Source organism: Pan paniscus, chromosome 6, assembly GCF_029289425.2.
Source record: "Pan paniscus chromosome 6, NHGRI_mPanPan1-v2.0_pri, whole genome shotgun sequence".
In the NCBI taxonomy this organism is placed as follows: Eukaryota; Metazoa; Chordata; class Mammalia; order Primates; family Hominidae; genus Pan; species Pan paniscus.
In genome coordinates this window covers 95645204-95659840 of record NC_073255.2, presented here as the reverse complement: position 1 = coordinate 95659840, position 14637 = coordinate 95645204, and the positions used below count along the sequence as shown (strand labels likewise).

General features: G+C 44.1%; 2 protein-coding genes across 11 annotated transcripts in view; one reads left to right on the top strand and one right to left on the bottom strand.

Annotated features, from left to right (window-relative positions):
* PHTF2 (putative homeodomain transcription factor 2) overlaps positions 1 to 928 on the bottom strand; it is a 160742-nt gene extending 159814 nt beyond the window's left edge. For 4 of the 10 annotated variants that reach the window (XM_034964317.3, XM_034964321.3, XM_034964320.3 and 1 more), the window contains exon 1: positions 603 to 920. The gene's annotated coding sequence lies outside the window, so the exon portion shown is untranslated. Of the gene's footprint in view, positions 1 to 490 lie in introns of all 10 variants that reach the window. The other 6 variants (XM_008969279.5, XM_057302893.2, XM_063605938.1 and 3 more) reach the window with 3 other exon arrangements.
* Positions 929 to 1138: 210 nt separating this feature from the next.
* TMEM60 (transmembrane protein 60) lies at positions 1139 to 5840 on the top strand. The gene is made up of 2 exons (XM_008969273.5): positions 1139 to 1320; positions 5145 to 5840. Exon 2 carries the CDS (start codon positions 5195 to 5197, stop codon positions 5594 to 5596), a length of 402 nt encoding a protein of 133 aa, XP_008967521.1. The 5' UTR covers positions 1139 to 1320; positions 5145 to 5194; the 3' UTR covers positions 5597 to 5840.
* The last annotated feature ends 8797 nt before the right edge of the window (positions 5841 to 14637 follow it).

Below are 14637 nucleotides of genomic sequence, written 5' to 3'. Positions count from 1 at the left end.
AACTATCCCTTAAGGCCCATGCCTAGCATCTCAGCACCCACTCCGCCGTGTTGGGATCAGAAAACTCGACTGCCGCCTGCTCAGAGGGGGCAGGGCAGCGACCCTCCTTCCACCTCCTCCAGCGCGCGAGCCGCCGCCCCCTCCCGAGCCCGCTCCTCCGGCCGCTAGCTGACATCTCCCCGCCCGCCGGGCTAGCCACCCGAGACCCCCGAACGCCCTTCCAGCACCCGACGACCCCTCAGCACAGCGCCAAGGGAAGGAAGCAAAGGACAGGGGCCTGGAAGCGGGGCCCGAGGGGTGGGTGGCGCGCTGGGCTTCGGCCCGTCACCATCAAGACTTGACCGCGCGAGCTCGGGAGGAAGGCGGCTGAGCCTCCGCCACCGGCCGACTGATGAGAGGGGGTCGCGGCTGACCCCGGCCCTCAGGTACGGGAGACTGCCGGGAAAGTCGCCGGCGACGGAGGACGACGCGTTGGCCCCGGAGCCCCCACCTCCATCCCGACGACCGCTCTCCTCCCTCGTCCCGATCCATCCTCGAAATTCTGTCAGAACTCGACGACCTCCACACTGCCCACCCGAGCGCGGAGGTGATGCCGCTCTTACCGTAGGAGCGAGCGCCGCGCCGCTAGGAGGCGGCTGAGGTGCGCGCGGGAGACTCCGAAGCTAGCGCCGCCGCCAACAGAGCCCAAGGAGCCACAACGAGGCTGCCGGCGGGCGCGCTGCCTCCAGAGGGTTGCCCCACCCCCTCTCCCGCAGGATTTTGCGCCGGAGCCTGCAGTCACTGCGCGCGGGCAGGGAGGATGGGAGGAGGGGCGGGGCGTCCCGAGAGGGCGGAGCTGAGCGCCGGCTGCTCTGATTAACATCTGTGGGCCCAATGGGAGCACGGAAACTCCAGGCTGATCTTGGACTGACTTCCCTACTAACCCGTGACAGTAGAGAGGCGGGACCAATGGGTCTTTTTATTGCCGCCTTTCTGTCGAACCCGAAAGTAAGGAAAGGTCGGTTGGTTTGCACTGGCGGACAAATGGTCCAATTACCGCGGAAAAGGGACCTCTGAATCCAGATTGGCGTCCTCTCTACCTATAGGGTAGGCTCAGGGGCGGTGAGAACCAGCCCCGGATGTGGGCGCGGCACTGAGGTAGAACTGAGAGATCCTCTACCGCAGTCGTTTGAGGAGGCGGAACTGAAGTTTTTTCTTAATTATCATGTGACGGGTTCTGGATTTAATGGGGGGAAAAGGGCGGAAAAGGACAAGGATCCAAACTGGCGAATTTGCTGATCTTCGCGTCCCTCTACGCTTTCCGGCCGGCGGCGCTGCCAGGTGAGTCTGGGGCTCTGCCCTAGCCCGCACCGTACGCCGGCGCTGGTCTCCTGATGCTTCCGTGGGCTGTGCGGCCGACCCTCAACCCATCACACAGCCAGCCCCAAACGCGCACACGCCTGCTTGGCTCCAGGGCTTCTGTGCGCATCCAGCAGGAACCGTGTTAAACTCCAGCATGTGCTGGGCTCACAGCCCATGAAAGGGGAGCGTCCGGGTGGGGCGCCGCGAGCCGACTGTCGGTGTTTGCAGAAGGGCAAGTATAGTTTAGGAGCGTCCTGAAGTTCCAGGGGCAAATAGGCCCCCAGATGAGCTAAGTTGTAAGCAGAACGCTGTTCCTTTGGCCAAGGCTGTTGCTGCACGGGCTTTTCAAAAGCGACTCATTATGAAGAAGAATAAATATGTGGGCTCATGAAGCAAAATTATCTTTGGGATGAGGCAGGTTCACTTGGTAGACTACTGGCAGTGGCGAGAGAAGGGAAATGGGGCTGATACCCAGCCGTGGGCTATGTGGGTGGGGCTCTATATATGTCCATACAGGGGTAACTCCGAAGGTTTTAAAAATGAGTAAGGAATCATTAACAAATATTTAACTGTCTTCCTAGTGCCAGAAATAACCACCTTAAATGGGAAACATTTTAGTTGAGCACATTTTTGGAGTACGCACCTCCCCCTTTCTTGTGGAGAGAATAGGAAACATAACGACTGCTCAAATTGATGAAGACGTAAATGTAAAACTGGGATCGCATGTCATCGTTGTAGCTCAGCATACAGGCGTACAATCCTTCAATCGTCATTTAAGTATCAGCAGTGCTTCCCCATTGAGGGTATTTCCGTGCAAGAACATAACAGAATTTTGTTGCATCCCACATTATAAATCTTGTAGGCACAATAAGATTGTTACTTGCATCCTTTCACCTCCAGCCCTAAAGCACCTGTGGTAAGTGCAGCCAAATGTAAGAAAAAAATGAAGCTTGTCTTATCCGATAGCAGATGGAACAGTTAGGTTTAAGCAAGTGTATAATCATAAACCGTTTTTCAGAGGTTCACAAAAACGGCCTGATAGATTGGAGGTGGGGATTGTGCAATTTACGGGATGAAATCCATCCATGGTTATTAATCAACACACGCCCCTCCAACCCTGCTTCCAAATTCAGTCCCACATCCCACTCTATGGCAGCCTCTGGCCGGGAAAGGAAACCAACACAGAAAAATGCCTCCTTAGAAGCAAAATTACTGCAGTATGAAGCCTCTGCCAATTAAGTAAACAAGTTTAAGTGCCACTAGATGGGTATAAGGGAAAAGAGGTGAGTTAGGAGACTCATACTTAACTGTTGAAATAGAACAGATGTGTCCTCTTGCACTGTGATAGCCACCCACTATTTAAAGTAGTAGAGATGTTGCACAGTACATCAAAGTTAGTTCTAAAATATAATTGAGCACGCTAATCTAGGGTATTTGGCTCAATTAGCCAGTTCCTTCACCTTTTCCCTGTTATCTTCCTGCATCTTTCCTCCTACCACGCATGCTTTTATTCCTATCCCTAGCACCTTCTGATCTTTTTCTCTTTCCATCAAGTATCCTCTCTCATCTTCAGTGTCATTCCCCATTGGCTTATTTCTGTTTATAGTCATAAATTCTTCCTTTCCTGAAAATTTCTTCTTTGAGTTTCACATACCCTATCTTTCATTTTCTCTTCTCCAAATGCCTCAAAGGAATAAAATGTTCTCAATTGTTTCCATTTCTTGGTCTTCTGTTAACTCCTTACCCAGCTGCATGCAGTCTGGCTTCTGATTTCCCATTCTACTTATCCTTTTTCCAAGTGGCCATAAAGGTTGGTATAAAAAGTTAAGTAGAGGAACATATCATAAACCTATATGTGAAGATTAAATATAATAAATGCTATCCCAAGCTAAGTTTTATGCATTCATAATCAAAATTCCAGGTTTTCAAGAATCAGCAAATTTAGCATTGAAAAACTGTAAGGGCAAAATAGAAAATATTCTAGAAAAGAGGCCGGCGTGGTGGCTCAAACCTGTAATCCCAACACTTTGGGAGGCTGAGGTGGGTGGATCACTTGAGGTCAGGAGTTTGAGATCAGCCTGGCCAACATGGTGAAACCCCATCTCTACTAAAAATACAAAAATTAGCTGGGCGTGGTGGCGCACACTTGTAATCCCAGCTACTTGGGAAACTTAAGTGGGAGGATCACTTGAACCCGAGAGGCAGAGGCTGCAGTGACCTGAGATCGTGCCACTGCGCTCCAACCTGAGTGACAAGAGTGAGACTCCGTCTCAAAAAAAAAAAAAAAATTCTAGAAAAGAGAACAACGAGTAGATACTAGGCCTTCCAGATATTAATACATTCCTAGAGCAACACTAAGTCATATAGTATTAGTGCAAAAGAGAAACATATACATCAATGAGGCAGAATAGTGATATAAGAAATAGCCCCCAAAATTTAGCATCTAATAATCACAAAACATCAAAAGTTTATTAGGTGGTCCTGATTATTGAATGGATAACAAGTAGCTTTAAAAAATACATATATACACCACCAATCAGTGAGACTATTGTTAAAAGGAAAAAAACTATTATACCAAGAAAGATATTTGTAAGAATTTTTATGAGAAAATAAGTGAGAATTTAAGAATATGTTTCAAATTATATGAAAATCCAGTGTTATCAGTACCTTTTATATTATATAGCCCAACAACCTCTTTACAATCTTTTTTTTTTAGACAGTGGTCTCACTCCCATCACCCAGGTTGGAGTGCAGTGTGCAACGGCTCACTGCAGCCTCAACTTCCCGGGTTCAGGTGATTCTCCCACTTCAGCCTCGCGAGTAGCAGGGAATACAGACACGTGCTACTGCACCTAAATTTTTTGTATTTTTAGTAGAGACGGGGTTTCGCCATGTTGCCCAGACTAGTCTTGAACTCCTGGGCTCAAGAGATGCACCTGCCTTGGAGTCCCAAAGTGTTGGGACTGTGGGTGTGAGCCACTGCACCCAGCCACTAAAATATTAATTCTACTTTATATTCTTGTGATTTTTATTAACCATTCCCTCCTTTTATTGATGGATTGACTGATTGAGACAGCATCTCACTCTTTTGCCCAGGCTGGAGTGTAGTGGCATGATCTCACGGGTCACTCACTGCGGCCTCGACCTCCTGGACTCAAGCAATCCTCCCACTTTAGCCTCTCAGTAGCTGCGACTACAAGGTGCATACCACCACGCCTTGCCAATTTTTTTATTTTTTGTAGAGACAGGGTTTCACTCTGTTGCCCTGGCTGGTCTGGAGCTCTTGGGCTCAAATGATATGCCTGCCTTCTCCTCCCCAAATACTGGGATTACTGGCATGAGCCACGCACCCTTCCCATTCCCTTCTTTTAAAACTCTCTTCTCAGCTTGATACCCACCTTTCACTTTTTCACTACTTTGAATGCTTTTTTCTTTGTACCCCTTGAAATTGAATTAAAAATTAGATTTGCAAATGTATAGGAAGATTAAGAACATCTTTGAGGTGCAGGAATAAAGTTGTAAGTGCCTGGACTCGAGTGATAGCACTGAAAAGGAATCACCTGACATTTTGAATAGAGCTTATACAGTAGATATACTAAAAATTGTATTTTGTCATGGGCTGTAAGGAATGGTGGATATAATGTCAATGATCACTAAGTTTTAGAGGATTTGAAAGGAAGAATAGTAGAATGTTTTCAAAATTAGGAAGTCAGTTGGGAAAGAACCAGTTTTGTTCATTAGGAATGGAAGTGATACTTTTTTTCTGGTATCAAAACAATCTTGACTTTTTCTCCTTCTCTTAGGGTATATTTCCTTTTTTCCGATCCTGCAACAGCCTCTTTAAACTGTTTAAATGAGAATGTCCTTGGCTCAGAGAGTACTACTCACCTGGCTTTTCACACTACTCTTCTTGATCATGTTGGTGTTGAAACTGGATGAGAAAGCACCTTGGAACTGGTTCCTCATATTTATTCCAGTCTGGATATTTGATACTATCCTTCTTGTCCTGCTGATTGTGAAAATGGCTGGGCGGTGTAAGTCTGGCTTTGACCCTCGACATGGATCACACAATATTAAAAAAAAAGCCTGGTACCTCATTGCAATGTTACTTAAATTAGCCTTCTGCCTCGCACTCTGTGCTAAACTGGAACAGTTTACTACCATGAATCTATCCTATGTCTTCATTCCTTTATGGGCCTTGCTGGCTGGGGCTTTAACAGAACTCGGATATAACGTCTTTTTTGTGAGAGACTGACTTCTAAGTACATCATCTCCTTTCTATTGCTGTTCAACAAGTTACCATTAAAGTGTTCTGAATCTGTCAAGCTTCAAGAATACCAGAGAACTGAGGGAAAATACCAAATGTAGTTTTATACTACTTCCATAAAACAGGATTGGTGAATCACAGACTTCTAGTCAACCTACAGCTTAATTATTCAGCATTTGAGTTATTGAGATCCTTATTATCTCTATGTAAATAAAGTTTGTTTTGGACCTCATTTTTCTACATGACTCTTGAATAATCTGTTGTATGTGGTCAATATCTAAAGTAACTAAATATAAAACCTTTAACCTACATGTTTGGGCCAGGCGAGGTGGCTCACACCTGTTATCCCAGTACTTTGGGAGGCTGAGGCGGGTGGGTCACTTGAGGTCAGGAGTTCAGGACCAGCCTGGCCAACATGGTGAAACCCTGTCTCTACTAAAAGTACAAAAATTAGCCAGGCATGGTAGCGGGCGCCTGTAATCCCAGCTACTTGAGAGGCTAAGACAGGAGAATCACTTGAACCCGGGAGGTGGAGGTTGCAGTGAGCCAAAATCACACCACTGCACTCCAGCCTGGGCAATAGGACTAGACTCCGTCTCAAAAACAAAACAAAACCTACATGTTTGAATAGAAGTTTAATTAATATACCATGGCTGTATTATGACCAAAGTAAATGGCCATTTGTGTTTCTAAATTATGAAGGAAAAAAAACCTGAAACAGGGATGCCACTTCGTATTTACATTTAGAAAGAATCTGAGTTTGACAGATTTTTATCTAGGCTAAATTCACTATTACCTCTACCTTCTGGTTGGGACAAATAATTCAGAGGTGGCATGTTAAAACAGAGCAGAAAAGCCAGGCGCACTGGCTCACGCCTGTAATCCGAGCACTTTGGGAGGCCAAGGCGGGCAGATCACAAGGTCAAAAGATCAAGACCATCCTGGCCAACATGGTGAAACCCCATCTCTACTAAAAATACAAGAATTAGCTGGGTATGGTGGCGGGCGCCTGTAGTCCCAGCTACTCAGGAGGCTGAGGCAGGAGAATCGCTTGAACCCCAGAGGCGGAGGTTGCAATGAGCTGAGATCACACCACTGCACCCCAGCCTGGCAAAAGAGTGAGACTCCATCTCAAAAAAAACAAAAACAAAAACAAACAGCAGAAGCCTGCCACTTCCTAAAGTTAGGGAGACCCTATAATCCTGATTCTGTCAGGACAGGCCCAGTTTATATACCTATTGTCCTGGGGTCTCAAGGAATTAGTGCCCCCTCACAATTAGAAGTGTCTTGAATTGAGAAAGCATATTATCACCCTCCCAAGGTACTAATCAATTCCAATGAAGCAGAGGTGACAGTACTTATAAAAATTCCAAAGAGGTTGAAGTGTCTTATAACCCTGAAGCACGATGATTGTTCTTACCCTATGCAACCCTCACTTTTAGCTTTAAGAGAAATCTAAAGTGATTTTTTTCTCCGTTTTAAAAAAATCAAAAAAGTGATTTCTGGCTACTGATACAGAAGGTCTAGTTCTCCCTTGTAATGACAGATAACATAAGTTTCACAATACCACAGATTAATACAGCTTAACTCATTAGGCATTTGAAACTAGAGAGCTAGGCTAAATAAATAAAAACTAATCAACTGCAAAGTTTTCATCTTATAATTGACAATAATTAGTATTTTCAGTATGTAAAAATAGGATTGAGAATAGTTAGTACTGGGAACGGAATGTTCCAGGCTTGATCAGATACCTCTAACTCAATTGAGAGATGCATACTTTGGTTTATGGGATCTATCGTTAAATAAATTCAAAGTAGAAGAAAGCTTACATCTCTCTAAGAAACCAGCCAAGAGGATTTTGGAGTACAGGGAAAAGGAAAAGAAGGGATGGCACCACAGCAAACAATCAGCTAGGCCAGGAGTCAGCAAAATTTCTCTGTAAAGGGCTTCTCAGTAAATATTTAGGCTTTTAGGTGATGTGGTTTCTTTTGCAACTACTGAACTCAGTCCTTATGGCAGAGAAAGCAGCCACAGACCATGGCTATCCCAATAAAACCTTATTTATGGACATGAAATTTAAATTTCAAATGATTTTCACATCACAAAATATTTTTACTTTTGTTTCAACCATTTAATGGCATAAAAACCATTCTTGCCTCACACACAATAGAAAAACTGGTGATGGGTTAGATATGGCCTACAGGAGGTAATTTGCTGACCCCTGTGCTAGGCAATAAAAGCATAATGGAATTCTGTATGAGACGTTAAGAGGAAAGGTAGAACAGGTCTCTTGCTCCCCCAAACAGTTCTACGAGGAAGGAAGAGAGAAATTAAGTAAGAATTGTATGTAAACTGCAACACAATAACCGACCTGTTTACACAAGCGTCAATGAATTTTAACAGCATCTGAAGGATTCCCAGAAAGTAGAACTGCCGCACTAAATAAACACTTGAAGCAGCACAATAAATTATCATGGATATGTGCAATACACACATCAGTGTGTTACATTAAAACATTATGTAATGAAAGACATTAAAGATAGAAATCATGCTTACAGGTAGAAAAATCAAAACAAATGGACTAATATGTAAACAATTAGTATTGTACAAAAATACCTTCCTAGGTTTTAGTTATAGGATTCTTCCTTTGTATTACTGAGATATTTACCAATGACGTTTTTTAAGATTAAACACACAATGCCTCATGAAAGAAACTTAAACATCAGAGGTTCTTACCAAAGCCGATTTTTTCTAGGTTAGCATGGATGTAACTCTCTCTGGTTTGGGCAAAAGATTTGTCATCAACAATCTGAGTAAAAGCAACCTGTGCACAAAATAACTTTTTATAAGACTTGAAACTATGACAAGGGGCCGAGTGCAGTGGCTCACGCCTGTGGTCCCAGCTACATGGAAGGCTGAGGTGGGAGGATCGCTTGAACCCAGGAATTCAAGATTACAGTAAGCTATGATCATGCCACTGCACTCCAGCATGGGTGACAAAGTGAGACTCTGTCTCAAAAAAAAAAAAAAAAAAATGGCTGAGTGCGGTGGCCCACACCCATACCTGTAATCCCAGCACTTTGGGAGGCCGAGGCGGGTGGATCATCTGAGATCAGGAGTTCGAGACTAGCCTGGCCAACAAGGTAAAACCCTGTCTCTACTAAAAATGGAAAAAATTAGCCGGGTGTGGTGGCAGGCACCTGTAGTACCAGCTCAGGAGGCTGAGGCAGGAGAATCACTTGAACCTGGGAAGCAGCGGTTGCAGTGAGCCGAGATCGCACCATGGCACTCCAGCCTGGACAACAAGAGTGAAACTCCCTCTCAAAAAATAAAATAATAATTTAAAAAAATATTCAAATGATCCAAAACTTAGTAACATTTCATGAACATAGGGACCAGATATGGTAGCCTCAACCAAACATGTAAAACATGAACACAAATCTGCCAACAAAGAGCCTTCAAGCACCAAGAAAAATACTTGTATAAACCTTCAAGAAGTAGAGATCTATCCTTGGGTTCAAGCTTACTGCAATTTTAAAAGTGATTAACCTGCAGGACGTGGTGGCTCACGCCTGTAATCCCAGCACTTTGGGAGGCCAAGCCAGGTGGATCACGAGGGTCAGGAGTTTGAGACCAGCCTGGCCAACATGGTGAAACCTCGTCTCTACTAAAAATACAAAAATTAGCTGGGTGTGGTGGCCGGCACCTATAATCCCAGCTACTCAGGAGGCTGAGGCAGGAGAATTGCTTGAACCCGGGAGGTGGAGATTGCAGTGAGGAGAGCTCGCACCACTGTACTCCAGTCTGGGTAGCAGAGCAAGAGTCCGTCTCAGAAAAAGAAAAAGTTATTAACCTTATAAATTTGGTCATCTGGTTTCCACTTTGCTTTTTCACAGTGTAGCAAATAAGAGGGAACTATTGACTAATGAATAGAAGTGATAGCCAAAGGAGAGGAAACCATAGAATCATCTTTATACAAGGGCAGGCATATCACTATGCACCTGAGTCATCAGGAAAATCAATTAATTTCTCTTTATTGAGAGGAAAATTATCAGAGTCCTTTCGGTGTTATATAAACAAGCCACAAACTACCAAAGGAGTTTTCCTTAATGTTGATTGGTCATGTTTGCCCAGTAAACATCACTATGAGCACAAAGTATTATTGGTGTCCTTATACTTAGTGGCATAAATATTAAAAGATGCCGAGGGTTGGGTTTGGTGGCTCTCACTTATAGTCCCAGCACTCTGGGAGGCCAAGGTGGGAGAATCACTTCAGACCAGGAGTTCCAGACCAACCTGAGCAACATGATGTAACTTGAGGTCAGGAGTTCGAAACCAGCCTGGCCAACATGGTGAAACCCTGTCTCTACTAAAAATACAAAAATTAGCCGGTGTCATGGCACACACCTGTAATCCCAGCTACTCGGAAGGCTGAGGCAGGAGACTCGCTTGAACCCAGGAGGTGGTAGGGTTGCAGTAAACTGAGATCATGCCACTGCACTCCAGCCTGGGTGACAGAGTAAGACTCTGTCTCAAAAAAGAAAAAGAAAAAAAAAAAGACGTTACACAATTTTAGAACAGGGTGGAAAAGGATAGCACATCTCTTCATTGTAATGATGGAGAAACTAAAGCCCAGATAAATAATTTTAGTCCATGGTCACAGATAAGTGGAGGAGTGGGACTCCAAATGCTATTTCCACAAATATGTCTCCTGTTAAAGGAAAAAATAAAAAACATCAATGGAAGATACCAGTTATCAAACCCTGAAGATACCACTGGGTTACAAGCTTTTCTGAGGGACCTGCCTTACACTTCATGTTTCTCATTTTGCATTGCCCTGTATTCAAGTCAGCCTGTCATACTGTATTACATCATAAGGCAATTGTCATCTGTCTATCCTTTTGCCTGTCTACCACTATCACCTATACATGACCGTCACAAATTTATAATTCAAGTATATCAAGAACAGGCAGTCTGTGATAAGACATGATTTTGAAATGCCAGCTTGGGAAAAACAGTGAACTAGGAAGATTGTTTTTGATGTTCACCTGCCTTCACCATACCTTGCCTTGACCCCCTCATGAAACTCCTCCTCACTCCTCCTCCTGCCTATCCTCTGCCCCAAATTAGAATAATACAAAGAAGAGATAATTAGTGAGGAAGGTGTGAAATGACTGGAGTGACCCAGCACAGAACTCTTTTAACTATTCTTTTGACTATTTTAATTCCAGAAGCAGAAGCTAACATGTAAAGTAGGTAGAGTAAGCCAGGCAATGTGCTAAGTAAACATTTGGCATGTTCTGTCACTTAACTTTCACCACAAATTAACAGACACATAAGTAATTTTCTCAAAGTTATACAAGTGTGGTTTTGGTGGGTTTTTTGTTTTTGCTTGAGACAGGGTCTCGCTTTCACTTGGGCTGGAGTGCAGTGGCCTGATCATAGCTCACTGCAGCCTCGAGCTCCTGGGCTCAAGCCATCTCCCCACCTCAGCCTCTGGAGTAGCTAGGACTACAGGTGTGTGCCACAATGACTGGCTGTTTTTATTATTATTATTATTTAGAGATGGGAGTCTCGCTGTGTGGCTCACATTGGTCTCAAACTTCTGGGCTCAAGTGATCCTCCCACCTGGGCCTCCCAATGTGCTGGGATTACAGGTGTGAGCCACCATGCCCAGTCTTATTCCCTTTTAATGAACCTCAGCTATATTGCTACAAATGCCCGCAGTCAAATATCGTGGCTGGGAGCAGTGGCTCATGCCTGTAATCCCAGCACTTTGGGAGGCTAAGGTGAGGAATGCTTGAGCCCAGGAGTTCAAGACCAGTCTGGGCAACATGGTGAAACACCATCTCTACAAAAAAATTTAAAAATTAGCGGGGCGTGGTGGTGCACACCTGTAGTCCCAGCTACTCGGGAGACTGAGGAGTGGGAGGGTCACATGAGCCCAGGGAAGTCAAGGTTGCAGTGAGCCTGGGCAACAAAGTGGGACCCTGTTCCTAAATAATAAAGTGGCTTTACAGATTTTACAGAAGGACTAACTGTATGAAAATGTGCGACCTTTATGTCCTCCTTCCATTCCTGCAGTGGAATGGATATAGACTGAAAAAAACTAGGGCAGGTTGTCATCTTCAGTATTTTCAATTTTTGAATTTTTTTAACATGAGTAGGGAAAACCACAAAAGCTTAAACAGAATACCTGTCTGATAACCAGACTTTATCTACCAATTAAGACTTAAAAATGTGAAATTCTGCCTCAGACTCTGAGATATCAAAGTGCTTCTTATGTAGCCAGGCATGGTGGCTCACGCCTGTCATCCCAGCACTTTGGGAGGCTGAGGCGGGAGGAATGCTTGAGCCCAGGAGTTCAAGATCAGTCTGGGCAAGATGGTGAAACACCATCTCTACAAAACATATAAAAATTAGCTGAGCATAGTGGCGTGCACCTGTAGTTCCAGCTACTCAGGAGGCTGAGCTGGGCAGATCACCTGAACCTGGGAGGTTGAGGCTGCAGTGAGCTGAGATCGTGCCACTGCACTCCTGCCTGAGGCTCTGTCCCAAAAAGATAAATAAAATGACTCAAGCCAAAGAGGGAGAACCTGTCTCAAAAATTAAAAAAAAAAAGTGCTTCTTATATTTGCCATTTTAATCATTTTAGGAATAGTTAAAATGTATCTTTAGTTTGCAATAATTTTCAGTGTATCTCCAGAAAAACCAGTTGAAGGAAAACTGTTGGGTAAGTTTCATGGGTTTTACAGGTTTATTTCTACAATACTGACTCTCTCCAAGCTGCCCAACAGGCCTGGATATCTAATAGTTACCTTCTTAAACTTTATCCATAAGAGTTTTGGTTAGACTGCAGTACAAAACAAGAAACTTGGTTTCTTTATAGTATCTTCTCATCTAACTTGTCTCCATTTTTCTTTCTGTTGCAATCCTAGAATTACATTTGAAGTCAGACTGACTTTAAATTATACAAACCTACAGAGGTGGGAGGATCACTTGAGGCCAGGAGTTAAAAGTTCAGCCTGGGCAACATAGTGAGACCCTGTTTCTACAAAATAAAAATTTAAATTTAGCCAAGCATGGTGGTGGGTCCTGTAGTCCTAACTACTCAAGAGGATGAGGCAGGAGAATCACCTGAGCCCCAGTTTGAGGCTGTACTGAGCCATGATTGTGCCACTGCACTCCAGCCTGAGTGACAGAGCAAGACTGTCTTTAAAAAGAAAGGAAACCTACCTAACTTTCCCCCACCCCTAGTGTACAATATGTTCCTTCAAGTATTTATGGAACACCAAGTATACAACATATTAGGTGTTGGGGATGCAAAGTGATAAAATTCCTAACTTCTAGCTCATAGTTTAGCTACAGTCCAACATGTACTTAATATGTATATTTAATGCTCTGAGCAGAGGGCAGCAGACAGATTTGGGTCTATACCAACTACTGGGTGAGGGGACAGTTGGAGATGTGCCCTGTAAAGCCTATAAAACCCTGTACTGTAAAGCAGGGGTCCCCAACCCCCTGGGCCATAGACTGGTCCCAGCCTGTGGCCTGTTAGGAACCAAGCAACATAGCAGGAGGTGAGTGGGGTGCAAGTGGGCATTACCACCTGAGCTCTACCTCCTGTCAGATCAGTGGCATCATTAGATTCTCATAGGAGTGCAAACCCTACTGTGAACTGCACATGCAGTTCAGATCTAGGTTGCATGCTCCTGAAAATCTAATGCCTGATGATCTGAGGTGGAAACCGTCCCCCACCCAACCCCTGTCCGTGGAAAAATTGTCTTCCACAAAACTGGTCCCTGGTGCCATAAAGGTTGGGGACCACTGCTGTAAAGACAGTACAGGAGATGATGTCTGAGTTTTGAAAAGAGAAGTAAGATTTCACTATGTTGTATTCCACATATTTATTTCCCCAGCAAAGGCAAAGAATTTTAAAAGTTCACAAAGGAAATGGCAATGACTGCCATCTGGTAAAGTGGAAAATTGGTCACATCAAATAGAAGAAATTGTGTTACATGAAGCTGGAAAAGGAGGGCCAATAATAAAGGCTCTTCAGTGCTATGCTAAGCATTTGACCTCTATTCTTTAGCAAAGGAGAAGCCAAGGAGTACTTCTACAAAGAATAATAATTCTATATTTTAGAAAGGTTAAATCTGTTGGTAACACAAAGAATGGAATGGAATAAAGAGGGAAAGGGCACAGGACTTGAACACTTTAGGGTATTTTGAATCCAGGTGAGATGAACATCTACTATAACTGTGATGTGACGAGAGCAATAGATGAATTTTAAGTATTTCTGGGATTGACTCAATCTCATAACAAATTGGACACAGGAACCAGGCACAGTGGCTTACGCCTGTAATCTCGACACCTGGGGAGGCTGAGGCGGGCAGATCACTTGAGGTCAGGAGTTCAAAACCAGCCTGGCCAATATGACAAACCCCATCTCTACTAAAAATACAAAAATTAGCCAGGTGTGGTGGTGCATACCTGTAATGTCAGCTACTCAGGAGGCTGAGGCACAAGAATCGCTTTAACCCAGGAGGCCCGGGTTGCAGTGAGCCAAGATCATGTCACTGCACTCTAGCCTGGGCAACAGAGACTCTGTCTCAAAAAACAAAACAAAACAAAAGGACACAGGAAAAGAGAAAAATCAAATTACTATAAGGTGATTATGAAGGAAGACAGTGATGACAATAACCAAATTGGGAGGAAAGAAACAGCTAATGCTTGAAGGCAAGGCGAAAAAGAATTTAGATTTGACCATATGGATCATTAGAACTAAAGTGAAAAACCAGGCTGACTGAAGTTGTGGGATCCTGAAGGTAGCTCAGGGACAGACTGTAGAGGCCTAAAGGAAAGACCACGGAGACTGCCTTAAATAGTGGCAGACAGGCAAAAGAATCCTTCCAAAGAAACTGAAAAACAACATGAAAAAAACAGGTCATAAAGAGTTTTAGGAGTAAAATGATAGTGCTGCAAGGGTCAAGCAGAAATACTAAGAAGTGCAGCCACTGGATTTGGCA

What these genes read in the sequence shown, in the direction of transcription:
- TMEM60 (XM_008969273.5), top strand. Translation starts at nt 5,195, where the DNA reads ATGAGAATGTCCTTGGCTCAGAGAGTACTACTCACCTGGCTTTTCACA.